Source organism: Pisolithus orientalis (genome assembly GCF_024613125.1).
Source record: "Pisolithus orientalis strain OTSU chromosome Unknown F5J12scaffold_34, whole genome shotgun sequence".
Taxonomy (NCBI): domain Eukaryota; kingdom Fungi; phylum Basidiomycota; class Agaricomycetes; order Boletales; family Pisolithaceae; genus Pisolithus; species Pisolithus orientalis.
This window is the reverse complement of record NW_026260815.1, coordinates 395,795-421,131: the sequence shown is the minus strand read 5'-3', so window position 1 is coordinate 421,131 and position 25,337 is coordinate 395,795. Positions and strand designations below refer to the sequence as shown.

General features: G+C 50.0%; 10 protein-coding genes across 10 annotated transcripts; 3 read left to right on the top strand and 7 right to left on the bottom strand.

The window, feature by feature from the left end:
• Positions 1 to 590: 590 nt before the first annotated feature.
• On the bottom strand, positions 591 to 773 carry F5J12DRAFT_725350 (uncharacterized protein; the record flags this gene model as incomplete). Its single annotated transcript, XM_051741630.1, has 1 exon — positions 591 to 773. One exon carries the CDS (start codon positions 771 to 773, stop codon positions 591 to 593), a length of 183 nt encoding a protein of 60 aa, XP_051596961.1.
• Positions 774 to 1,436: 663 nt separating this feature from the next.
• Positions 1,437 to 2,858, top strand: F5J12DRAFT_957252 (uncharacterized protein; the record flags this gene model as incomplete). Its single annotated transcript, XM_051749881.1, has 4 exons — positions 1,437 to 1,684; positions 2,104 to 2,158; positions 2,198 to 2,382; positions 2,430 to 2,858. The coding sequence occupies 4 exons, from the start codon at positions 1,437 to 1,439 to the stop codon at positions 2,506 to 2,508; spliced, it is 567 nt and encodes a 188-aa protein (XP_051596960.1). The 3' UTR covers positions 2,509 to 2,858.
• A 3,696-nt stretch (positions 2,859 to 6,554) lies between these two features.
• Positions 6,555 to 7,333, bottom strand: F5J12DRAFT_895962 (ribosome recycling factor-domain-containing protein; the record flags this gene model as incomplete). The annotated part of the gene is made up of 4 exons (XM_051747898.1): positions 6,555 to 6,644; positions 6,699 to 6,762; positions 6,832 to 6,929; positions 6,986 to 7,333. 4 exons carry the CDS (start codon positions 7,331 to 7,333, stop codon positions 6,555 to 6,557), a joined length of 600 nt encoding a protein of 199 aa, XP_051596959.1.
• A 790-nt stretch (positions 7,334 to 8,123) lies between these two features.
• On the bottom strand, positions 8,124 to 10,375 carry F5J12DRAFT_895961 (APC amino acid permease; the record flags this gene model as incomplete). The annotated part of the gene is made up of 13 exons (XM_051747897.1): positions 8,124 to 8,294; positions 8,350 to 8,564; positions 8,619 to 8,783; positions 8,833 to 8,902; positions 8,950 to 8,992; positions 9,050 to 9,232; positions 9,287 to 9,602; positions 9,659 to 9,695; positions 9,745 to 9,846; positions 9,900 to 10,023; positions 10,074 to 10,122; positions 10,169 to 10,213; positions 10,267 to 10,375. 13 exons carry the CDS (start codon positions 10,373 to 10,375, stop codon positions 8,124 to 8,126), a joined length of 1,629 nt encoding a protein of 542 aa, XP_051596958.1.
• A 322-nt stretch (positions 10,376 to 10,697) lies between these two features.
• On the bottom strand, positions 10,698 to 11,593 carry F5J12DRAFT_343623 (uncharacterized protein). The gene is made up of 5 exons (XM_051738984.1): positions 11,502 to 11,593; positions 11,359 to 11,435; positions 11,298 to 11,309; positions 10,766 to 11,235; positions 10,698 to 10,712 (listed from the first exon to the last, which is right to left on the bottom strand). Exon 4 carries the CDS (start codon positions 11,208 to 11,210, stop codon positions 10,875 to 10,877), a length of 336 nt encoding a protein of 111 aa, XP_051596957.1. The 5' UTR covers positions 11,211 to 11,235; positions 11,298 to 11,309; positions 11,359 to 11,435; positions 11,502 to 11,593; the 3' UTR covers positions 10,698 to 10,712; positions 10,766 to 10,874.
• A 206-nt stretch (positions 11,594 to 11,799) lies between these two features.
• F5J12DRAFT_895959 (glycoside hydrolase family 16 protein) lies at positions 11,800 to 13,426 on the top strand (the record flags this gene model as incomplete). The annotated part of the gene is made up of 8 exons (XM_051747896.1): positions 11,800 to 11,938; positions 11,987 to 12,114; positions 12,163 to 12,271; positions 12,370 to 12,631; positions 12,686 to 12,701; positions 12,765 to 12,928; positions 12,987 to 13,047; positions 13,106 to 13,426. 8 exons carry the CDS (start codon positions 11,800 to 11,802, stop codon positions 13,424 to 13,426), a joined length of 1,200 nt encoding a protein of 399 aa, XP_051596956.1.
• A 1,709-nt stretch (positions 13,427 to 15,135) lies between these two features.
• Positions 15,136 to 17,509, top strand: F5J12DRAFT_343558 (uncharacterized protein). The gene is made up of 7 exons (XM_051738983.1): positions 15,136 to 15,258; positions 15,320 to 15,843; positions 15,904 to 16,054; positions 16,114 to 16,147; positions 16,197 to 16,396; positions 16,448 to 17,049; positions 17,102 to 17,509. Exons 1-7 carry the CDS (start codon positions 15,215 to 15,217, stop codon positions 17,122 to 17,124), a joined length of 1,578 nt encoding a protein of 525 aa, XP_051596955.1. The 5' UTR covers positions 15,136 to 15,214; the 3' UTR covers positions 17,125 to 17,509.
• A 1,183-nt stretch (positions 17,510 to 18,692) lies between these two features.
• On the bottom strand, positions 18,693 to 21,398 carry F5J12DRAFT_922317 (uncharacterized protein; the record flags this gene model as incomplete). Its single annotated transcript, XM_051749311.1, has 9 exons — positions 18,693 to 19,391; positions 19,417 to 19,527; positions 19,636 to 19,744; positions 19,811 to 20,159; positions 20,206 to 20,260; positions 20,421 to 20,678; positions 20,739 to 20,939; positions 21,047 to 21,207; positions 21,239 to 21,398. The coding sequence occupies 9 exons, from the start codon at positions 21,396 to 21,398 to the stop codon at positions 18,693 to 18,695; spliced, it is 2,103 nt and encodes a 700-aa protein (XP_051596954.1).
• A 771-nt stretch (positions 21,399 to 22,169) lies between these two features.
• Positions 22,170 to 23,408, bottom strand: F5J12DRAFT_343415 (P-loop containing nucleoside triphosphate hydrolase protein). The gene is made up of 3 exons (XM_051738982.1): positions 23,220 to 23,408; positions 22,980 to 23,170; positions 22,170 to 22,927 (listed from the first exon to the last, which is right to left on the bottom strand). The coding sequence occupies exons 1-3, from the start codon at positions 23,247 to 23,249 to the stop codon at positions 22,279 to 22,281; spliced, it is 870 nt and encodes a 289-aa protein (XP_051596953.1). The 5' UTR covers positions 23,250 to 23,408; the 3' UTR covers positions 22,170 to 22,278.
• F5J12DRAFT_343414 (uncharacterized protein) lies at positions 23,409 to 24,746 on the bottom strand. Its single transcript, XM_051738981.1, has 4 exons — positions 24,597 to 24,746; positions 24,189 to 24,543; positions 23,652 to 24,136; positions 23,409 to 23,594 (listed from the first exon to the last, which is right to left on the bottom strand). Exons 1-4 carry the CDS (start codon positions 24,615 to 24,617, stop codon positions 23,568 to 23,570), a joined length of 888 nt encoding a protein of 295 aa, XP_051596952.1. The 5' UTR covers positions 24,618 to 24,746; the 3' UTR covers positions 23,409 to 23,567.
• Between the last annotated feature and the right edge of the window lie 591 nt (positions 24,747 to 25,337).

The window sequence follows — 25,337 nt, the reverse complement described above, 5'->3', positions numbered from 1 at the left end:
GTTATCCACACTACGAAGGCGGTGTTTCGCAGATGGTATCGACTGTGGAAGTCACCAGCTACATATAAGCAACACGAGTAGGACTTGACATCGCATACGAGCTGTATCGAATTTGTGCGTTGGGAAGCCGTCAATTGAAGGACATGCCGATTTGCATTGACGCCCGGCCCCTGGATAATTCCCTGCACGTTGCTCATTTCCCTGAGTTCACAAGTTGGTCACCAACTTCGTACAATTTACGATCATCTTACTTGCAAATATGTCAACTGCTGCCTTCATACCTGCCGATACCTTCGTCTCTTCTGCATGGTCAATCACCACATTGATAAGCACCACGGTAGCAGTTTCCAACACTTGGAAAAGCTCCAAGAGACCGTGCACCAGCGCAAGAATCGAAGGTGAAAGTTGGGCTTATCGAAAGCAACGAAGACGAGCTCCGAAGGGGACATCTACTATGATGCAGAGACGGGCTAGGTAACTTCTTGGTACCCTTCCTGAACCGCTTAAGAATCCCCTTGAAGCCAGACGTGATGCCACTGAGGCTGTCTAGGACAGTTCTTCCTGCCGCCGTCCTGTGAAGTGGTACGTGTTCATCTACCATTTCCCATCAGATTTGAAGCGGGCGGTATAGAAAAGGAATGGATAATTCCCCAAACAGATTCTGTGATACCTTCGAAGCGGTGAGTGGTTGATTCTAAGGCGATCATGGCCCGCCAAAAGTCGGAATGCAGTTCTTGTTCGCGTGCTAAGTCGACATCTTCCCGATACTTCATCCTAAATGACATTCTTGAAGTTATCCTTCCTGCATAACTCCTTGAACATTGTGTAAGCCCTTAGTGGAATTCCTCCGACCCTGCCGTCTGAAATCCAGTACAAGTATGGGAGGCCACTCAGTTTGATGTTTTCTCATAGCTGAAAGGCTGTCATAACCAGGGTCGTTCGAAGTCAAACAAACTGCTTACGTCGATTTCAACCGATACGAATTTGCTTAAGGATCTAGCCATCTGTCATAGAAGTATCGTCGAATCTGGGTGTATCAACCAAAACAGTGTTGCGGACACCATGAAAGTGGGGATATCGCACAGCACGCATTTCCTTAGTTATTCCATGGCCGGCACTCACATCGAATCTTCCAAACACGCGGTCGATGAACTAGGTACGTTCAGTCGAGGAGAAATTGCAGACATGCATGTAAATTGTGCTTTTCCCTGCGCCAGTAGGGCCCATGACACTGGCAACACGTATTAGAGCTGTATACCCATATAGGCTGACGCACAGGACGATAACATCATTATCGTTAATCAAAGCTTCCCCAGCAGGAGACGTGGGAGGTGCAGTTTGTTCATTCGCATTGTCATCGAACCTGCTTTCGAGGTCGACAGTGCTGTCACCTCTACGTGTGTCGGGAAGTGTGTTCAGCCTGTTCGCCGCCGGCCATGCGTGGGCGCCACGACTACTTCTCTGCAGCGGTGTATCACGATCCCTCTCGTACATCTCCCATTCGGATGTACTGCTCGAAAGGCTTGAGATGGTGCCGGGGAGCATGGGAGAGGCTCGCCGTCGGCCGGTACTTTGATGGAGAGGAAAGCGGTGGAAGACTACCGGGCCTATTTCCGCTATTAGCCAAGGAAAAACGTGCAAGAGGACCGGATTTACCCTGGACAGTGGCATCAGGAAAACGGAGGTCAACGCCGTAATACAACAAAGACTAGAACATAACATACACTGTACTTGACGTCGCCTCGAGGAAGCACGACAACGGGCTTTGACAGGCATAGAAGGGTAGCTACCACCATCGCTCCGCAAACACGAGGGCGCCAAGGCACTAATCTTCAGTCGGGATAGCTCCACAACGAAAGGAACTTGATCAATCGACTTGAGGTGATGGATGTCGTAGATATGGAAGCGCCTATGATACAGGTAGAACATGTGGAAGACTCGATGCAGGTGTACCCTATGTGTGCGGACAGGGTTTAAGAATACTACACATACATACTTCAAGCTTGCGGATGTCATCTTACCTGCAGGATGGCTTCCCAACCCATAATCATTGCGTATGCCGTGTTTCCAAATGTCATTGTTATCAACTACACTCCGACCCAGATTGATGGGCCCTGCAGGGTCGGCGAAAACCAACATGAGTGGAAGAAACGTCGTAGTGGGTCGTTGGCTGAGGGACACATAATTCATCAACTAGCTCACTAGAACCAAAGAGGAAAGGGCAACGCACCAACTCAAGTCGCATACTCAGGGAGTTAGGGAGTTTACAGTCAACCTGTCCAAAGACCGGCAATACTTGCTCGTAGATACCCCGGGATTTGACGACACTTATCGATCAGACCGGGATATACTCCACACGACTGTTGAGTGGCTAGAGAAAAAGTGAGTGCTGAGCCTGTCAGATCCGCCACTCACCGACGCCAAAACAGATACCGCGGAAACGTCAAACTGAGAGGCATTATCTATACAGGCCGCATAACTGGTAGTCGGATGTCTGGGTCTGTGTGAAAGAACCTTGACATGTTCGCTCGGTTGTGCGGGGACAACGCGGCCCGTGGTGTGCGGTTAGTGACCACTATGTGGGACAAAACAAAAAACAAGGACATTGCAGAAAGCAGGGTGTCGCAGTTGGAGAAGAGCTTCTGGAAGCCGCTAATCAACGCAGGAGCTCGCCATAAACGGTTTGAAGAAAACTCTTCGACATGCGCATGGGGGATCATCTAGGACCTGATGGGGGAGGGAAAGGCCCTTCTGCTTCAGGAAGAGCTGGTGGATGCAGCAAGAAAATTGAACGAGACGACTGCTGGACAAGCCCTCTACACGCAATTCCAGAAGCTCTAGCATGAACAAAGGGAAACAATCAAGCAACTTCAGGCAGAAGCCAAGGCGCAGAAAGATCCGGAGTTGTTGAGGCAACTCGAGGCGGAGCTAACGGCGCTTAGAAGCCGAGCTGCAGAAGACATGGGATGAGGCGGGCAAACTGAAGATTCCCTTCTTCAGACGCCTAGCACTCCTCTTTTCCAAACCGTCGGTCCTGCTTGGTTGATCATCACTGACACAAGACTCATGCAGGTCCATAATGCAAGATCGATGCGAAGTCCTTGCCATCCCAGTGAATTTGGGTGTCCTCTATGTGAATCTGTTACATCGAGAAATACTGCATCTCCGCAATGTAGAAGTATTCCTTTTCTGTGCATGTCTCAATGGTTGAGAGGCGCCTAGTGGGAGGCGAATGGTTGAAAGGATGTTCATGCACGTGAGCGATGTCAGTACAAGCGTAAAGTGGAACACTGACAAATGAACTAGATATAAGCGCCGAATTTCTTCGTCAGAAACCTTGTTTACAAATTTGTAAGCATGAAGTTAGTATTGACTGATTACAGTGTGACTATATAGTAAATATAGTAAAAAGCTCACACGGCACGAAAAACGCGACCACCACAGCCACAATTTCCTCCCCCCAGTGACCTCGTAAACAAGGTAATTCAGGATGTAAAGGGTCTCCGAACCTAAATATAAACCTCCAACAACGCATGTACTCCATGAGGTAAAACAAAGCAATCTAACTCCAATGCTTACTGCATTCCATTGTCTGTTCATACGCACCAGTTGCTGACAGCACCTGCATTTGGACTACCCGTATGTTGTGCCGATGGTAACGACAAAGAGGGAGCTGATCCAGTAACAGACACAAGTTCAAAGAGGAAATGGAAGACAATGACGGGGTTAGTGTGAGTGGAACATGTGTGTCAGCAGCAGAAGCGCACACCACCTGGATTGATGTGAGGCGAGTGGTGACTCGTTCCGTAGAAGCGTCAGTGGTGGTGATACCCAAACAGATCCTCATAGAGATGCCCAAGCGACATGAACATAGGTCTGCCTCAGCGTGGGTATTGGAGAGGATGAACACGAACCACGACGCCTATGCCTGCGTCAGGTCGTTAAACCCTCATTCGACAGGGAGGCTGTGTTGGTAATGGAAACACAGAAGTACATGTCAATGTCGACGAGAATGCGCGTCCCTGAGCACTCAAGACAGAGACGGATAATGTCTGACGAGCGATAGTGACGTGGACCTTGGCTAATGATTTGTTGATGACGCCAGACCTCTGGATGGTAAACAACACTCAGTCCAAACACCGTAAAGAAGCGCTCACTGAGACTGTCAATACCAACCGCCTCCGGCTCTTCCATGTAGTGAGGTGCAACACTCGCCATCCCTAACACCCGGTGGGTCGAACCCAAAAGGCCAACCCATTTCTTGCGTGGTCTTGCACACGCATTTGTTCCTCCTTTTCTTTGGCCTCGAATACCTCTAGAAACAACAAACTCGACTAGCATCCTCTTCATCGGAGCGACGTATGCCGCAGCCCGTTTCTCAGTGTCCTCTCCAGCTAGCGTATCTTAGCTCCGCAGTCTGCACTGCAAGCTGAGCTTTAGCTACTGTGATACGAGTGCTGAGGGTGCCGAACGAGGAGAGATCCATTCTTAGCATGCCATGGACCTGGCCAAGAGAAGTAGGTCTGGGTAAGTAATGGTTTTAGTGAGTGGCATGTCGTGGTGGTGGTGGTGGTGGTGGTGGTGGTGGTCAGAGTGTCACCGGGCGAAAACAAGAAACTGTCACGGTCGCTTGTGGATACATGGGACTTGTTATCTTGGGTGGCCGTCTTGTATGGTATTCCCACCTCCCATCTCAAGTGTATTGAGGTATGACGATTGGCACAGATACTACACATGTTAGTAAAAGTACTACGCTGGTGTACAAACAGGGACCCCAGAAGCAATATAATTCCCTCTGTCTCACTCATCCCTATGATTTTCACCGCCATATCTCATAATCTCATTTAGTAGTTCCTGCACGACGTCCCATGCCGTCCCGGGCTTTCCGTCAAACGGCATCCCAAGTATTGACGCACCTATACTATCTGCCTGGTACCGCAGTCGTGTCATCGATGTATTGATCTTCTCGGCAGATAACGTTGACCCCAAAGCAACAGTCGGAACAACGCAAACAGCACTGGGAGCATGACCTTGCGGGCATGTGCGTCGGAAAGCACTGAAATGCCTCGAGACCTCCAAATTTGGATCGAGTGGGTTCGACGCAATGTTATGCATGTACAAGATTCCGGCTCCTTTGGGCTGTATATAGCTGGCTCGATAGGTCAGTCCCTACTCTAAGCAACGAAGCTGTAATATATATCTTACTTTGAATCTATCCACTTTTTCACAGTCTTCTCCCCATCTGGGCGTATGTATGTGTAAACGGACGGCGTGTCCACAAGGATTATGTCACCCTGCATTCCTTCAAAGTGGCATCTTTCTGCATAGACCTTTGTAGTGCAGGGCTTCTGGCCTCTGTTGACTGGAACGTGAGTGTTTGCCATCTTCAAAAGAATGCTCAAAAGCTAAGGTAGAATACAGGGGAACGTAGGATGAGAGATAGCTTGAACTAGGATAAGAACTGATATTACCCAACTCTTCCCTGAGCCAGAAGGACCTACAATGCTACTTGCAACCTCAATATTACTGGGTCCTGAAGGTAGTATCAGTGTACTCACAACACTACGACATCCGTCGGAAAAATGGTAGTCGTCTTCCTAGACCAGCGAAATATATCTAACAAACCCATCTGCAGAACGAGAGCTGCTGGGACCCCGTGTGAGGCGAGTGAAAGGTAAGCTAGCTGGGCAGCAGGACGTACTACGGTGGTAAGCTACGCTTAAATTGAGTGATCTTGTCCACGTATCCATACCTTGATTGATGCCAGAGTCTCCTGGCCTTCGCAACGTGTATTACTCTTTCGAGAGTACACCTGGCAGTAATGTGGCCGAAGAAGTGAATCTTAGCATATGGGCAGATAGTTGACTACATGGCGGCATGGTTGCCGCAGTACAACACCCTCGATCCACGTTTTGATGGCGGCCTCAGATAGTAAAATGAGTTGTGCGCGTTCGAAGCGAGGCGACGCTATACTATTGAACAATGATATTTTAATGAAATCCTGAAATTAAACTGTCAGACCTGTTGATCATGCGACGTGGCTAATGAGATAAGTTCAACGTCAAGAATGTATTACGACACACCAGGTAGTATGTACATCTAGCCATCTTCCTCAATCCAATCATGCATGTGGCGGGTGACGTTAGAATCTAGCAATGCGCGCCCTCCTGTCTCGTCGCAATTGACGGTCAAATGCGATACGACGGCTCAGTGACGCTTGAGGACTCGGTTTATCCAGTGGCAGTCATCCCGTTCCAGCCAGCCAACGCGCCATTACTGGGAAAGCGACCCAGCGATGGCGATTGTACTCTTACATGCTACACACACTAGCACATAGTTCCTGTCACACAGCAGTGATCAGTGGACATTGAGGCAAACATGTTACGGCATGGAAGTAAATCAACTTGTGGAGTCATAATCACGGATACGTCGCTGTATTGATGTTGACGCCTTCGTACTGTGTCATTGTTCATGGACCGTCGGAACAAAGTGGGCTGAAATTTATGTTATGATCGACGGAAATGGTCACTTATGCGATGTCCAAAATTGCAAGTCTAGTCAATCGCCCATAGGGACCCTATCTTCTTCATATCTTCCAGGATCATGTTTACCTCGGCGACGTTTTTATCGGCCAGTCTTCGGAACTATGTCCAGCTAGCACGCTGTCATCACAGTAGGCCCAGCAATTTCAAACGAACCTCGTCAAGCTCGGTAGAGCGCTTCTCGTATTTGCCTTTCTTAACACTAGCTCGATGAACGCGCCTTACCTGAATGTGAGCCTTCGAAGGTTGGTCAGCAATACGTAGGATAGTGCAAGGGAAGCTGACTTACTTGGGTATAGGAATTCTGACGGTGCTGGTGTCCGGTCTCCGAGGAACAATTCCAGGTAATTTGGCACTATATACCGCTCGTTCGACAGCTGTCATAATCTACTAAGTTGTCGATGAGGACAAGGACTTCCTTGCACAAAGAAGCACCAACGCACATTTTCGTCGAATACCGTGACAATTGACACTGAACCATCCTTGATACCAACTGTGGCAATTTGCTCTAATTTGTCGGGGTCGTTGCCTTTCCCATAAACCTCCACTCTTACGGGAGCAAGCAAACTAGGCGTTACGCGACCACTTACTTGTGTCTCGAAGGTAGCCACTTCCTTCCGATACCATCCCACCGCGGAAGACATCTTCATTTCTGCTGTTTGGTACTCCGAGCGCGCCTCTCCATGGTTAAGAGTCGCCGCGAGCCGAGGACCGGGTCGAGAGTGGATTTTATCCTGGACCTCGATGCATATGTGCGACCGAGGACTGTGGGCGGAACTGTCTTTAAGCATGAACTGTTCAGACAAAACGCAATGTGTGTTGAACGAGGACAGAGTTGCCGAAAGAGAGCCACAGACATGGACAGCACTGATCAACCAGCAGACACACCTCCGTACACTCTGGTCGGACCTACACTTACATAAACTAACTGCCCCCTGCTTGGTATCGAATACCATCGCGGCAGACAATCCATGTGTCCGTTGAAGCGCGCGGTTGGAACTAGTACCTGGGATTGGAGCCTTACTTTGACGAGATCAAAAGGGTGCTCGAATGTTTTGGAAATCATCCCTGCAATCTGGCCCAAAATGATCGCTGCATCACTAAAAAAGCACCTAAGAGAATATACGCTGCCAAATGGCACTTCTCATGCTGAAATACGTTCGGGCGTATCATCGCAGATGAAGGTACCTTGAAGTCCTTCTATATGCAATGAGGTATCGACGGAGGTTCAGAGGGGATTGAACACCTGGAAATGCCCTGTTGCGTGAACAATATTCTTGGACTACGTATCAGGGTGTCTTGTAGTTACTCGCGGAGTTTGAGTCGAAAAGCGATAAGAGACCCCAGAAAGAGACACAGGTAAGTGTTGGGAGGAAGGTCGCCAAGCTTACCGATATTCATCTCATTTCGCCTCGCGAGGACACACTGATCATGCCACATGTTAACAGTTCTGTGGATAGCAAGAGGCAGGCTACACTGGTGCATTGGGCCAGGAGAATCATACCAAGGTAGAAGTGTGAAAGGGGTTGTGGCCTGGAAGGAGTCTACGGGGTATAGTCTAATCTAACGATTTCCACGACATCACTCCGAATGGACGGGTATCCGTCTGAATACTTGTCGCGTGCGGCCGTTTGCCTCTGTAATGACATCTTGTTGTAACCTGTGTCCGCTCCTCCGGGGTAACCACTCGAAGCACAAAAACCAGTAAAGCACTCCGGCCAGTCCGATCGCCATAGCCATTACGACATGAGACTATGGCGGGTAAAGGTTCAAAATAACACATTGTATACTCGTTCACGCTGCTCACATAATAGGGTAAATGCTCATAGACCTCATACCCACGGGATGGAGGTATTATCGGGACGACCACGAGAAATACGTTGGAGAGGAAAAAGAAGATAACAACATATTTCGGGGCTCGGAATGGAGGATTCCAGTCGTACGGTTTGTATGGTCGGGTATACAAGAGCAACAGGCCGCCCGAAGTCAACAAGTTGAACAGCGCAAGGGGGTAGGAAGTGACTGTTCACAGGTATGAGTCAGGAAAATGAGAAAGAGGAAAGCTGGGGACCATACAATTCACGACGAAGGTATATGCATCTCCAGCTGGTGTCAACAGTATCGTAAGGATAGAAACCAGAGACTGGATGAACAAGCCAAAAAGGGGTGCATCGAACGGTTCGTTACTCGCTAGGAGTTGCGAGCATGGCAGGATACCTTCACGCCCTAGCTCCTGATTCACTAAAGGCCACATGAAAAGACTGTCAAGGAAAAGATGAAACACGCGGACCTCGTCCCTGAGAGAACAAAACTGCCAGAATGTTTCCGAGGATGGATAAACCGATCACTGCACTGAGGACCTTGGCAAATATAAACATTACGATCGCTGGGACTGCGACATACTCACCCGCTCAGTCGCTGGACCAAAAAGATTTCTGAAGAACAGAGCCCTGTGGAATAGACCTTAGCCGTTGTAATACTTACTTAAGATGGTCGGCAGCACATACGCTGCGATAGTTCCACTCTCTAATATATCTCCTTTTGACACCACAGCATAATAAGCAATGTTCACAAGAACATACACCGTTGTCACCAAGAGCATTGCAAGGGGGGCAGCACGCTGGATGGTCTGAATGGGATTCCGGACTTCGGATAGCGCATAGTTGGCGTTCGAATAGCCAATAAAAGACCTATACAACTGCAACGGTGAGCCACAGTCCCCGGCTACCTCACCGTATGCTTACCAGATCACAAGATACACGCCATTAGTGAAAGCGTTGGCGCTCATGCTTGATCCCTCCCAAAATGTTGTCCACCCGAAGTTGCGAGGTTGGTCATACACTTCTCCAACTGAAAATCCAGGCATCCCCACTAAACTAAAGAGACCTGATGCTGAAATCAGCAATAGAACGGCTAGCTTAAATACGCCTAAGGTGTCTTGCAGCTTGATACCGATGGTGGGGAAAACGCCATGGACGAAAAGGCAGAGAATGATACACAGGCAAGCAACGGTACGGACATGAACGGCGGTTTGTTCACAACCCAGTGCGTGCAGCACATCTGCGTAGAATTACATTAGATACCTGACCTTCACTGGAGTACGTCGGGTAGCTTACATCCTCCAAAAGCGACGCTAGCGGCTGGCACCTGACCCTAAGGCAAGAATCAGGTGAGACGTAGACTAGCATCATAATCTACGTACCAAGAGAATTCCATATGACGCATATACGCAGGACATCAGGAATGCAGGACGACGATAAATGTATTCCAAGTAAGTCTTTTCCCCGCCATTCCGGGGTAAACCCTACACAGGACGACTTCAACATAATCGAATCATCCCTCAAAGAGATTGATTACCGTTCCGAACTCAACATATACGGCAGTTCCAGCGGCTGAAACCAAAGCCCCAATAATCCACATCACAAAGGTGAGTCCGACGCTGCCGGAGGACTTGAGAATTACGCTCGGTGCTGCAAAAACACTACGATACACATTAGAAACCACTGATTTTTGGAACAGAGGACGGCGCACCCGGTACCGATGATCCTGTTGAAGATAAGGGAGACAGCATTCAGCAGCCCTGCAACAGGTTATTAGCACTTGAATCAGAAGACTCGTGTACATACCTAACTGCTGTCTACGGGTGTCACTAAAGTCTTTGGTTGGAATGGCTATGTAGAACTCAGCAGGATCAATCTTTAGCATGTACAATCCTTGCACCAACTGGTTGCAGCGTCACGAATGTCGGGAGCGGTGCTTTCATTGCTGTATTCTCTGGGCTCCGAGTATTGAAGCAGAGATTCCGTCTCTTGTAACAATGCTGCTTGCGACATTCCTCCTATCTCTCCTGGGTAAATGCAGGGGTTGTACTGCGTTGTGATGAAATGGCAAACCCATCTTCGGTTCGGATAAGAAGGCTTACAACTTCACACGATAGAACCATACTTATGTAAGAGCTCTACACTTAGTTTCTACAGTGACTTGGAGCTCAGCTACTCATATAAACAAGAAACAAGTCTAGTACGTCGCTGAATGATACGCTGAGGTGATCCGCGTTGTTATGCTCGCATCGCTGAGCGACCTTCCCAGTGCCGAGGTGGTATTATCTTTGGGAGGACCTGGTAACTCAGAGTCTACTTTCAGATGGTTTGGAAGAGGTCGAAATGTGTCCTGTAGATGCTGTGACTGAGTTCGGCATGAAAAACCGGAAAAGAGTGACTCACAAAGGGACCGTCGACGTTTGGCAGGGATGGATCTTGTTTGACGTCCCCTTCGCTGAGAACAGAGAGCGGGAGCACTGACTGCAGAGAGGAAATTAAGGATAGAGGCCCGTCACCCGGGCCCGCAGAAGCCACCCACCTTACTGGACAATGTTCTCAGAGGCCGCCCCACGTGCATGCTTGCTGAGTTAAATGAGCGCACCAGGTTCGCATGCTCACGTTTGAGATCGTGATAATCCGACGATAGCTCGTCGAGACAGTTCTGTATATCTGTATGCCCTCTCCGAAACCGCGCCACCTCCGCTCGGAAATTATCCCTCTCCCGACGAATCTCTCCTAGATCGCTCAACAACCTTGTATTGTCCGCTTGAAGTTGCAGGATGACTTTTTGCTGCCGTGCATGAACGGCTTGTAGTTGGTTTACAAGGCGATTTTGATTCTTCTCCATGTCGTCTTTGGCTTCGAGTGCGGAGCTGTTCGGAATTATCATGGGCAACAGGAGGCATATTTATTGTAAAGGTGACCTTGCACCAACCGGCATCAAGTTCTATCAAACCGATCAGCCTTTTGCGGATTTCCGATGCGAGTGCACTGACCTACGATAAAATCCCGCTCTGAAGGCGGCTCCCGACTCGCGAATCAGTCAGATCAGCCATCATGCATCATGTATCATCTGCATCATGATCAGATGGCAGTACTTGAATGACAGGTCATTGCAATAAGACATTTGTTTGCTTACCATAGCTGTGATATTATGATCTATATGTACTGCATCAAGCCTTGCCTGGGCAGTTCGCATCAATGATCAAGTTCGCAATGGATTCTCCGGTGAAAGCGCCTTAGTGAAACACCCAGTGGCAGGGAGACTTCGAACGGAGAGTACTAGAGCGATAGTTCTAGCCCATGCAGCGTGAACATGATATTATGGCCACGTTGTCGACTCGTGCTTCGTCGGTCCCCGTTCCGCATTCGCCCTTGCGCATGGCCTATCGGCCAATAAATTGGGCGACTGGAATACCAGTCATCATTATTGAACGATGGTCGGGCTGGTCTTTTTCAGTATATTCGCTCTCCTTGCTTCCACTGGTTCTGCGTACGACGTCATTCGAGAGTACTCTGGGAGTACCTTCTTTGATGGATGGGATTTTTACGGCGCCCCCGACAACCTGACACTTGGTATGACAGCTCCTTTTGCTTCGCAATTGGGCTCACTCTCATGTCAAGGCAATGTCACCTGGCTCTCCGAAACAGATGCCATTAGCCAGGGGCTTGCATATGTGAATAACCAAGGCCACGTCATCCTCAAGGTGGACAACACGACCAACGTGACATATGGCCAAGAACGAAACTCCGTTAGTCTACACCTTTTGACATCTCAGCTTGTTCACTGCTCGTTTTAGGTACGAATAACAACTCAAGACGCATATGAACTTGGCAGCTTTGTGGCTCATAGATGTAAACCATATCCCTTACGGTTGTTCGGTGACGGTCATCTCGCATCTGGGAAGCGTCAGCATTCTTATTATTTTCCTAGGTGTGGCCAGCATTTTGGAGCTTCGGTGCGCTAACCACCTGCTGGGTCAAGGGCTTGTTTGACGGATGTACAGGTCCCAAATGGCCCGACGATGGCGAGATCGATATAATAGAAGGCATCAATCTCATGACGTATAATCAGATGGCAATTCACACTACGGCGGGTTGTACACACTCGGGATCGGTTGGTCAGCTCGGCACAAATGGACTAACTACCGATTGTTCCCAGCCGTCGGGGTGCACCGTGATAGAAACCTTGCCAAACAGTTTCCAAAGCGGATTTGCTGCTTCTGGGGGTGGAGTTTGGGCAACAAGATTCGACACTACAGGCATTTAGTGGGTATTTGAATTAATGCGACATCCAACCACTCCTGACTACTTTGAAATCAGTATCTGGTTCTGGAGTGTAGGTTCTCTAGATCTTCGTGATGCAACTTATGGTGATGAGGTGTTCCATGGTCAATGATAGCGACCAGACATTCCACTGTCTATAAGCCAAGCCACGTCTACTTCGTCGCTCGATTTATCAGACTGGGGAACTCCTCACGCAAATTTTTCTTCCTCGACTTGCAATATGATTGCATTTTTCACACCTCAAAATCTCGTGCTCGACATTACTCTGTGTGGTGATTGGTGAGTGCTGTTGCTGGCTCCCCATATTTAGTCTTCTGAAAGTATTTCTGAGATATAGGGCGGGTTTGAGCTGGGATTATGACCCGACATGTGGGAGCTCTGGTCCAACAGGGTTATGTGTAAGAAAAATCTTCCTGGTAGAGGGGTACCACAAACTGACGATGGACCTGTGTCAAGTATAACGACTGTGTTGTTGGTCCAGGAAGCCCGCTTTACGACACTGCCTACTGGGATATTTCATACATTCGTACCTACACGAGCAGTGTTTCTACCCCATCTCCCTCTGGGTCTCCAGCATCCTCATCCTCGTCTGCTACTCGAACTAGCACGACTGCGACTAGCATATCCTCAGCTGCTTCTACAGACACCAACATCGCGGACACTCCACCCTTCCTACAGCCAATAGGGTCAGGCGAACCTCATGTTGCCCCCCGCGTGTCGTGGAGAATGGCGCTTGTTTACGGTCTGATCATAGTTGTATCTTCTGCGCCGTGGTAACTCTGAGCTGAGTTTATGGAACGCTTAGAAGTTCTGAGTACGTCGGACACATTGTATATTTTTCTGTATTCTACCCTGGTGGACCCTGTTTTGTTACCCATGAGTTTCATCTAGTAATACTGGCACGAGGTGCAATGGGCGACCCTGTTATTGCTTAGTTGATGCATGGATCCAAGGTTTTCATGTAACGACATGCACAGAGTCAATAATGCATCGATCAACGTTCGACCCCTCTGACTGTCTACCTGCTAGTTGAGTGACTATCTTCCTTCGCTTCTTGCTTAGACTGCCTGGCGGCGTCGGACGCAAACTAGTTGTTCTGAGCAGGCTCAGATTTGTCTTGTTTTCTTCAGCCTTGCCTCCACTGGGGTGATCGACTAGCAGCCACGTTTGAATTGCTGATCAACGTGCCAGGGTGCAGCAACGTCGAGAGCGTACTCAACATTGCAGGAAGTATTTGCAATTGCTCTCCCAGACAACGCATTTTTTATCAGATGAGGCTGACCCGTAAGTATAGGTGGGTATAGGGTACATGGCCGCAGTGGGTTGGTACGGAGACGTTGCTATTTGATTCATCTCAAGTCTGAGCCTGGTTGATCCACAGCCGCCCGCACTGGATATTATTTGGGGGAATGATGGGGGCACACTTGACTTCGACGCGCACCAGCACTTCCAAGGTGCTTTATGGAGTTTGCAGGCCCAACAGCCTCGCGTTCCCAGCGTGGCCCAAACGCCTATGGAATATCGTAATCTTACCTCAAATTCCTTTGCAGCAACACGTTCCGCGCTCCCTTCATTCCTGGGTAACTAGATACTGCCACAATAACTGCGTGGTATCTAATTCTCCGCCTGAACTTGAGTTGGGCTTAGGGCGAGTATAATGACCCACTCCGCACCGTATATTTCCAGGTTTTAACACTTGCTATTTGTTTCCACATCGCAGTGCTACCCCTACGGCTGCATCTAGGATCTGCGACATCCCGACTACCAACGGGTCATACTAGCCACCGACAACGCTGACGTGGCCGTCCTCATGGCACCCATCCATCGGCTTGTCAGCTTTCTGGCTTTTGATATTATTTGATTTGCTGACCGTGGCCCTACCGAGCAGTTGTACCGCCAGAGTCAGCCTGAAATCCGTGTCCATAGATCCTTTGGGCGTCTCCGCATCGGGTCGAGCATTGATATCCACTCGTCGGATACATCAACGAAGCAAGGCGGAAGGCAAAACACTTCTCTTTCAGCAGAACGTCGATCCCGTGAATCGGATGCGCAGGCTAACCAGATGAAAGACCTTGCTAGTGGAGCGCCTGCAGAAGGAACTGCATTGCAAGCAGAGGCCCTGAAGAGTGGACGGACGGATCACGTGCCCGTTGCATCCACTAATCTGGAACCGCAACCCGAACGATCATCAGAGCCTCACGGACCCCCTGTCCTGTCGTCGAAGGTGCCATTGAGTGACTTCGGTGAAGAAGATGCCATCATCTTGTGGGCAGATTTTTTGTTTTTATATTTATATTAGTGCCTCTTTCATATCTTCACTGCAGGATAACGGGACCAGCGGGATCTGGTAAAAGTTCGGTGAGCCGTTATGGTCCTTTCACTGCGTTTTACCTCAAAGTTGTCTAGTTTATTTCCAAGGTAACTGGTAAGGTCGATGAGGGTGTAGGACACGACTTATCGGCAGGACCCTATACAAAGGAGGTCAGAGCAACCAAATGTGTGGTTGACGGAATTCCCACTATTTTGGTGGATGTCCCAGGCTTTGACGGTGCAACGCCTGCCATCATGATATCGATATTGTGTATGATTTCCAACTGGCTTAGCAATTCGTGAGCACGGTTTTTGTGTGAATCTCGTTCCGCTTCTGAACTCGGGAGCTTGTTCTTGTAGGAACAAGAGCAAGGCCCTTATTTCGGCTGTTTTACTCTTCCATTCCATAGTCGACAACCGCATGCGTTGGGTGCCTCGGGAGTTCTTCGATCGCTGTAGGGAGTGGTTCGGAGATGAACTTGCGCCTCAGGTCAAAATCGACTTGGTCACTACGATGTGGGACGTGGTTGACAAGGCTGGCAACGAGAGATTTGTAGAACTTGAGGGAAATTATTGGAAACCAATGCTCGACGACGGATCTACAATATTCCGTTATTGGAACACTTCAGAGTCGGCTATGGAGTTGCTTCGAGCGGTCGTGTGCAAGAAATCAAAACAAATCCAACCGGCGGGGGTTGAGGTTGCTAGTATTGCTAGAGCACGTCAACCACCTGGGACTGGTGACGACATTCGTTGTGAAGTACCTCGCACTCTACCGAATTGGACCACAGACCCGTCTCCGAGTCGTTGCCATGCTCCTCGTGAGGCCATTGGAACGTCAGGGGCCTTCCTTCTTTCAGAACCAGGTGGGATACGTGATCATAGTATGTCTACTTTACTTCTAAAGAATACACGCTTTTGACGATGGTCTCGTTACCTTGCAGGCGAGTTGGCGATGCCACAAGCACTAGTAGCAGCCAGCGCGCAACCGAAAGTCGACCCAAATGGCACTGCAATACAACCGCCGCAGGAAGCTGTCCATGAAGCCCATGAGGTCCAGCTTAATGAGTTGAGCTCGCAAGACATACTCATTCTGTGCGTGAAATGGCTTAGACCTTAACCGTCTCCCTCACCCATCTCTGGTCAATTATCAGGATAATTGGTCCAGTGGGGTGCGGCAAAAGTTCGGTGAGCCTTAGATGCAGCTGAACGCCTCAACCGGCTTAGACAGGTCTAGTTTATAGGCAAGGCCATTGGGAGTGAGGAAGGCATAGGGCATACCCTATGTGCCGGCTCCCATACAAGAGAAATCCGCGCGACTAGATGCACTATTGGAAACTTCACCAACGCAGTTTTGTTGGACACGCCTGGCTTCGATAATATGAGCACATCCGAGAAGCGGATATTGGACATGGTATACAGGTCACTCACAGAAGTGTAAGGTTTTTCATTACAGGGCGTGTTGTTTCTCACATCAGGCTTTTTAAGACACAAAGACCGGATCTTCCTCTCAGCTATCTTGTTGTTCCATCCTATAACTGACAATCGTTTACGTTGGACACCCTTGAGACACCTCCAACTCTTTCAGAAGTTATGCGGAAAGGAAGCCATGGCTCAGACGGGCCTGGTCACCACGATGTGGGACGAGGTCGACGAGGATGTTGGCAACGAGAGGGTGGCAGCTTTGAGAAGTCACTATTGGAAAGCCATGATTGCACAGGGATCTAGGACATACCGCTTTTGGAACACTCGGGACGCAGCTAGGGGGCTGCTTCAAGAAGTAATAATCAGGAGTCAAGAGCAATATCATTCGATGCTAAGGCAAAAAATATTGGAGTTGAAGACATACAAGGGGACTATTGCCGCACAAAAGTTATGTTCTCGTTTGGAACAGCTGTCCGAAAGGCGGCTCGAAATTACGCGGGAGCTCCACTCAGAGGAAGACGGAGCTGCGAGCCAGAGGTCCAAGGAAGCCCTCGTGAAAGAGTATGCTGAGGTGGGAGCTGAATTGGACACCACGTTGAATCAGGCGCAAGTCCTCAAACACTCACCTACCTTACCACCCCTCCGCAGATTACTCAAGCCGAAGGGTGACTGCATTCGCACTCTTCATAACTTGATGCCTCTGACAACTCTGTTTAGTATCGAATCTTAAATATACGTAGGACGTCAGTTTGGTTCTGTACACGAATAGGTGGCTAGGCGTCAACCTACCGTTGCTGGGTATGGGCCCTTGTGTTCAGCTGCCTCGCTTTTCCCCTTTGTTCTCCCGCGAGCGTGCGGAGGATTGCTGTAGAGCTTTGGCCCGACGATGACACGTTTCCGACTAGATATCGATTGTTTTGACTGCTCCACTCAGTTTCTCATTCTTGTTTCCGCATGTCTAACGGTTAACAACCTTATGCACGATCTCTACAGTATCGAAGGGCTTGTATCTCATAGCGTACTCGTGCCATCTGGAAGAGCCGAGTAGCGTTTAAGAAAGATCCTTGTGTCATTGTCACCAGAGTGCGCACCCCGGTGGGGATGCAGACGCTGTAGTTACCTGACAGTGAACGGAACTGTATTCACAAGGTAGTCTAACACAGGACAGTGGACCATCTACAGCAAGTACGTATGTAATTACGGTGTGCCGATCATAGACGTCGTTCGTTCAGTATCTTGTAGCGCCCTTAAAGCACAAAATACTCTGAGAACACCCTCTCGTACGAGTTCCACATCCTCTGCAACGACTCGTCTCAACACCGGTGATATCCTGTCCGGATGCCAACGAAGGAGTGAATATCGAATCCGTTCTCGCCTCGCCGCACTACACCCACACACATCCGCTGATTCGAACAAGAACTCCCCGATCGCAAGTGTTGTAAGTCCGTCGATACGCTTCTCTGTCGGGAGGTTGCACAGTGGCCAAGAAAAATCGAAGAATGTTAACGGTTCACCGGACTTGCTTACAAACACCGCGCCATTTCGACTCGTATCGTTCCCATCGCTCGACCTTGCGTTGCTCGTCTTCGCGGAGGTTTATCTCAGCAAGCATACGCTCCGTGCGCATCTTGTCTCGTTGCCCTGAAGCGTCCCTGAGGACTCCCCCTGCACGAACCCACTCTACCTCGCTTTGCTCACTCTGATAAACTCCAAGTCTCTCTGCATCAGATTGGTTGTGGTGTGACCCTCGATCGTGATGCGTCTGGATGAGTTCGAGTGTTGTTAGGACATCCGAACCACTGTTAGACACACTAGGCAAACGAATAGATGATAGTTCTAGAGTAGAGTCCGGGTAACCTGGCATTGCAGAAGACGATGGTGGGAACGCGAGGTAGCCTCTTGTCGCCATCCGATGAAGGAGGTTAGTTGTCTCTAGGTTGAATTTGGCCCCTAGAGTGATAAAGTAGTAACCATCACACCGATAAACTGCTTTCTTGGATGTACGAAGATGCTATGTACAAAACAGACCAGGACTGTTACGCGTCCTGGAAAAGAGGCTGGCAATTTTCGTGATCTTGACCTAGTAGATCAGTACTGAAAACTCAGTTCATTTTGACTTTGCTGGATGTTGTGATTATGGTCAGTTGTCGCTGTGGGCCTACAGTACATATCTATGCCATAAGTGGTTTGGATCATCCTCAATGCGTGATAGGCTACCATCCGTCTGTAGCCTCCGAGTCTACCTAATGGACCAGCGAAGCCCTCACCTCCCAGAAGTCAAACCGAAAGAGGTGCTCATCTCACCCACTCACCTCAACCCCCTACGCAGAACTTCCTCCAACCTCCTCCCCAACTCCCCACCTCTCCCCCCACATATATCACCAGCACTAACCAGCGTCTGTTCCTTTTCTCTTTCTTTTTTCAAAATCAACATCCCAGCTTGACGTCGGTGAATACGGAGTGCCGCAGAAGGGGTTGTGGGGCGAGTTGGAGGATCTATGGCCGCTGCAGGCGGTGCGACTGTTGGGTGGCATGAAGTCGCCTGTGGTGGGGTCACGGGTGGAGTGGTCGAACGTGCTGGTTGGGTGGGTGGGGATGACGAGATTACCGTCATGCATGCTTTGGGTTCATTCCCATTTACCATTTTCTTCGACTCCGTATCATCACATCCGCATCGCTTCCTGCTACTCTCCACATCCCCAGAAATCTCCTCATCATCACACTTCGATCCCCTCTCTACCTCACACCAACACCCTTCTACAAACCAATCCTTCTCCGTATCCTCAGGTCCCAAAATACTCTCTACAAGACCTTCCTCCCATCCATCCCATTCAACACAGCGATGGGCGTATCGGAGCCGAGTCCCCCAAGATTCGAAGTGGAGCCACGAGGAGGCTGCTGTGAAGAGCGTGGGTGCATTGGAGGGAGAAGAAGAGTTGGGTATGTGTGGTGAATATGACGGTCGGCGCGCTTTGTACGTGAGAATTCGATACATTTGGTACAACGCCTGCGACCGTAGCCATCTCCGCGACAACCTCCCTAAACAACTTCGCGGTAAACGGGCTCGACTCGACAAATGCTGGTAGATGTGCGCATGCCCAGAGTGGTCGCGTCGTCGTGGATTCCCAATCTATAACACAGGTCTACGTGGTAGTCAGTACGCGTGCGTTGGTATGCGGAAGGCGTCATGGGGAACAAGTATCGTCGTGAAATCAAAACAATTGAAGAAACAAGAGACGAGGCGAACTCACAATCTTCGTGTGGTCCTTCTCGTCCACAAAAATATTCTCCAAACTCAAATCGTGACAGTCTAACCCGAACTCTTCTGTTCCTCCAGCCCTGTCTCCATCCTCATCGCCGCTTTTGCCAGGCGACGCACGGCCATCCTCATCTTCACCAAACAACGTTCGCCCACTTCCCCGGCACGCCCCCAGCCTCTCCATCAGACTCACCCATCTTCTCATCTCCCTCCTCACCTCACCCTCCCTTCTCTTAATATGCGCCACCAAAAAAGTCCCCCTTTGCATCCTCCTATAATCCCGATACATATTCGCACCCACACAATCTTCCTCCTCATCCTCACTTTCCTGCGCATCCCATTCATCGCTCTCGTCACTGTCCGCGTCCTCCGGGAATGCGAGGAGGTGGTGGTGCCGCGAGCTGTGGATCGTGTCCGGGTCGAGGTGCAGGCGGTGAGACGCGGAGCGCCCGTTGGACTCTGCGATGACGCCATTTATTTCGCGATTGGCACAGGATTTGAGGTAGGTAGGAGGTGCTCGGCCAGGGTCCGCGGTCAATTTCGGAGGGGTGGGAGATCAAACCACGGTTGGAACCAAAGAAGGGCCAGGAAATGATTGGACCAACATAGTAGGTGTACTGGATAGGATATAAGGACAAAAATGAAGAGGTCGACATGGAAGCCGTGGGAAACAAAGATGAATTTGCAGATTGTGCGGACGAAGCTGGTAGTATGATAAGTGGCCCTAGTTGATGTATCACGCGATAGGAGAGGCATGAATTGAAAGCCTTTGAGGACAGGGCGGGTCGGCGTGGGTGTCTGTACGGACCGCGTTACCGTAGAGGACGATGACGAACGCGACACAACGACAGTTGACGAAGCTGACGAGGATTGGGATGTCGAGGTATAGGGTGACGGACCGAAATAGAGTGATCCGATGTGGGAGAAACGCTGCGCGAAAAGTGGGAGAATGATAGACGCGAGGTTCGTAAATAGGGACTTGAGTTCTTCGTTTGACATGGCGCAGTATACCTGAGAAAGGGGGATTCCTGTTGCCTTTGTGCACGTATCAAACCCCGATTCGAAGAAGGCGGTGAGGGAGGGGGAAAGACTGACCTTGGACATGAGAATATACTCCGCACCTAGTCTGTTATTCGGATTGGAATCGTAATGATACACGTCTGGAACGGGTATGGACGTTTTGTCGCGAAGGTATTGCATTGTTGCGATTTCAGATTCAGTCTTGAAGCGAGGCATGAACCTGCGTGCGACACGTACAATGAGGAGACGGGTATCGACGAGCGTGATAAGGTATGCCTGCAGGGTCATCAGTAGGACGGTTGGCCCAACGAGTGTTGGTGTGTCAAAATGTGTACCTTGTGAAACGTCCCTAGGGCAGCTCGCCGTCAGATAGTATATAGAACACCACACGAAGTCGACGCACCTGAGCTAAGGAAAGTGATTCGGCCGACTTGAGCATGGGCATATTCCCGAACGATATCTCTGAGAACGCGTCTGTCAATGTGAAATGGTTGGATTGCTGCGTGTGCGGCAGCAGAGTCGGCATCCGCCTCTCTCTGACGATCTGCGAGTTCCTCGTCGTCACTCCAACGAACGGGGGTGTGGCTGGCCGGAGAGGGCGGAAGCGGGACGGTGCCTGGGAGAGGTTGCATTCCTCCTCGTGGATGGGACCGGTAAGGAGGGAAGCCAGGAGCCGACGATAGGAGATGTTTGGATGTATTGATAGGCGGGATGTGACAACACGACAGCGGGCATCGTCGTGCGTTGCCGTCGTTGACAACGTTGAACGTTGACGTCCACTGTCGTCACAAGGCACCCTGACTATATACCGCCTGGGGCTATGGGTCGCCACTCTGTCACCGATCAATGTGTGGTCCTGGATCTTGTCGTCCCAGAAACGGAATGGGCCGCAGATGGCCAGACAAACATCAGCAACCACTCGTTCAAATGTGTCGAGCTCCGTCCGAATCCGCAGACACGACACCGGCACAGGGTACAGGGAGTGCTCTTTCCGCGTCTTGGACGGAGCCCAGCCCGAACTGCGGCCTTGGCGCGGCAATTTGTGTGGAATACCGCAACGTTCCCGTCGGACGCGCACAGTTCTCAGTCAGAGGACACCTCCGGTTGTCTTATGGGTACCCTGGTGTCGACCCTGTCCAGCGCAACTTCCCAAAGCATCGTTCCACTAGCTGATGTCGACCAATCTTGTCTTCACGTGGAGTTTGCGATGGCTGTGTTTCACACTGCGCCAATACATTTTAGGTGCGTTCTTACTGATCGCCGACGAACGCGCTGAGCTTAGCGCTGTAGGAGGGGATTTTTGTCGGACGTAACTTTGGGCTTGTGAATGTCATTACGGCTGATTCTATCTGAATGTGCATGACTGTTACTATGCCCCATGATTATTCCATGATTCATCAAGATCTGTGGACTCAAGTACTCAATTCCCACCGCAGGCCTAAACGAAGATGACAGATGGGTAGGAAGATTACGAATCAATGTGTCTTTATCATGGCCACAGGTTCACATGTACAGGTGGATATATTTATCGTACCAGCTGACTTGAGAGTGCAGCCAGGACCTGGGTACCTCCCCATCCTGCCTCTCAAGGCGCGACTCGGACGTCGGTTTATTTCTAACCAAAAATGAAAGGTCGCAGAAAGAGGAAGAGATGATAACCCACTTTGAACGTCTTGCGAATGTATGCTGCAGCCCGTTTCATGGAAGTTAACTTCAGAGCCTGCATCTGTTGTAATGTCTCATCTAGCTCAGCCTTCAGGCTATCGTATTGTTTCCTTAGATCATCCGCCGTCTTCTGGTCTCCTGCTAGGTTTTTCTGCGCAGTAATCCTCGCGAGTATTTCCGCCCGCTTCTCCGCAATCTGATCCAAACGAGAATACAGCTCCCGTCCTGCATCGGTCTCGCGCAACTCCAAATGCTTATCTGCGATCTCCTTTTGCAAGCGAACCTCGCGTCGCTTTCTCTCAACCAGTTGCGAAAGTAACTGCTTTGACGATTCGAGGGTGTTCCGATAATCGTATGTTGTCGATCCCTGTGCAATCATGAGCTTCCAGTAGTTGTCCTTCAATTCTTCAAGCCTCTCATTGCCAACAGCCTCGTCCACTTCGTCCCACATTGTGGTGACTAGGACAACCTGAGACATCGCCTTCGTTCCACATAACTTCTGAAAAACTCGGAGGTTCTTCAACGGAGTCCCAGCCATGCGGTTATCGCTGATGCGATGAAAGTAAAGAATGCCTGAGAGTAAGGTACCCTTCTTGTACCTGAGCCACTGATGTATCAGAAAAGTGACGGCGGATGTGAGGACGACCTTACGATTTGCTGAGCCAGTCGGAGATCATCTGTAATATCTGTAGATCGGATTTCTTTGTGTCATCGAAACCAGGCGTATCCACCAGAACCACGTCGGATCCCCCAATCATACACCTAGTGGCCTTGATTTCACTTGTATGGGAAGTTAACGAGTGGCCCACTCCTTCGTTAATCCCGGTAGCCTTGGCCACGAACTAGACTGGGTTTAGCCGGGTCGTCTGGGAGAGTTCAAAACGATCTCACCGAACTTTTCCCGGCACCAGTAGGTCCCATTATCCTGAAAGCAAGAAGAAATCAAAAGACATAGGAAACACAGTGCATCTTACTCACGCAATTATAATGTCTCCCGTGGTTAACTCATCTAACTCGACCTCTCGAAGCTCATCGTTGGGCGTGTCGGGTGGCTCCTGGTCGGATGACTCAACCGTCGGCTGCAGATCAGTTGTTTGCTTTGTCGGCGAGTGACTACCACAGCTGGACTCCGTTTCCTTCAGTGATAATTCTTCGCTAGTCGTGCAGGCCGGATCGATTTGTGTTGTGTTATAGTTTTGGCATTCAGGGGTCGCAGCGTCGGGCTCACGAACAAGAGCATTATAGGGTACAGGCAGAAGTCAGAACCTGTGCTCCTGTACTGTCAGTAACCGAGATAACACTACGACATAATGAGGAAACAACCATCGACGACTGGGCGGTTTGACGAAGTACGGGATCTGGCTCATGCGGGCCAGGGATATTGGGTGACGGGGAACCTGTCATTTGAGCTCCAATATTTGTCGTACCATCCGAAGTGCCATTACGACGCAAAGACGAAGCAACCGTCCGTGGCGTCATCGTTTGGCTGGGCACAGTGTGAGATTCACGAGAGCGAGCATCCTTGCGATGTACAGAAGCTGGCACTTGCATCCCACCAGCCTCTGACGTGCCATTCTGATGCGTGGGCGTAACAAAATTTGATGGCTGGGTGGTTAGCCCAGGTACAGCGTTGGGTTCATGAAAGCCGGCGACGTCACGGGGGACAGGAGTAGATTCCTGTGTTGCAGTGTTTTGACGATACAGGGGCGATGGAACTGCTGGTGGTTTGGTGGCCAAACGGGGCCCACTGTCAGGCCCACAGGGGCGAGTATCGAGATTGCCAGAGGTCGAAGCTCCAGTTCTGTAAGCTTTTGGACAGTCAGTGCCAGAGAAACCCTTTGGTATAAACAGGTGGCGAACATTTGATGTCCGAGTTTGGCATGGTATTTCCTCGCGGAGGGGCGATTGAAGCAGATGGCGAATATCCAGTATTCGCGTTTGACACAGGATTACGTGCCAGAGGGTGAGGTGCAGACTGGTTTGCCATCGATTGTGCCTTGTCTATCGCTGATTTACCGCCTGACACATTCCCTGGCCTACGAACTGCTGACGGCAAAGTCCCACTTTCAGTGAGTTTGGTAGGTTTTTGCACATCGTTATGGGTAGGCAACAGAATTGTTGATGGCACTACATCGTTTGAAAGGTTTGCAGAAGATGGCTTCCGGCCAGGCGGGGCCCTGCGGCTTTCCTGCTGGCGGACGGAGAAGCCAAATAGCTAACCAACAAGGTCAAATGTGAGTCAAGGAGACATGGGCTAGAAGAACTCACAAGGCGTTGGAAGGTATCCATTGTTCTGTTGATGATGATCCTCGTCCAAGTACCTAGTAGCAAAATGCAGAATACTGGCTTACAGAGATGCAAGACCTGGCGCAATGAAGAGAACAAGGGTAACAAGGAAGATTCCGGGGGTGGTGGGCTGCTGCGTTGGTGCAATACACCTCATCATGAAATTGTCAAGCTAGGGGCTCCGGAAGAAACTTCAAACGCCATACATAACAACACGTTTCACCACAAGGTGGCCACGACGTTAAGGCGCAAAAAGTACGAAAAGCGCCAGAGGACTAATGTGGGACTAACATGCAGGTGCAACGTGTCGCCATGCAGAGAAACGAGGCAACCGTCATTGTATAGATTGCGCTCCGCAGAAATAAACCTCCGAGCCCTCCGGTTGGCAAGAATCGTTTGCAGACAGAGGTCGACAGAGACCTGTGACTGCATACGTACCAAGACTGGTACGCCAGAATGTAACGCAAACATATTGATTCAATTTCGTATTCTGCGACACGTTGCACACTTGGTGCTTGCGTGAGGCCGCGAGAAGCTCCTTCCAGAGAGGCTGATAGGGCATTTCTATGCCCTATCACCACCTACTTGTCACACAGGAGGGCTGCGGTACCTGAAACCTTGGTATCAGCCGATCACAATGGAATGACCCTACGAAGTCTCCCAAACACCTGACCACTAATACCCTGAACCCATGAACAGACGACCATGAACCCTATCGTAGGG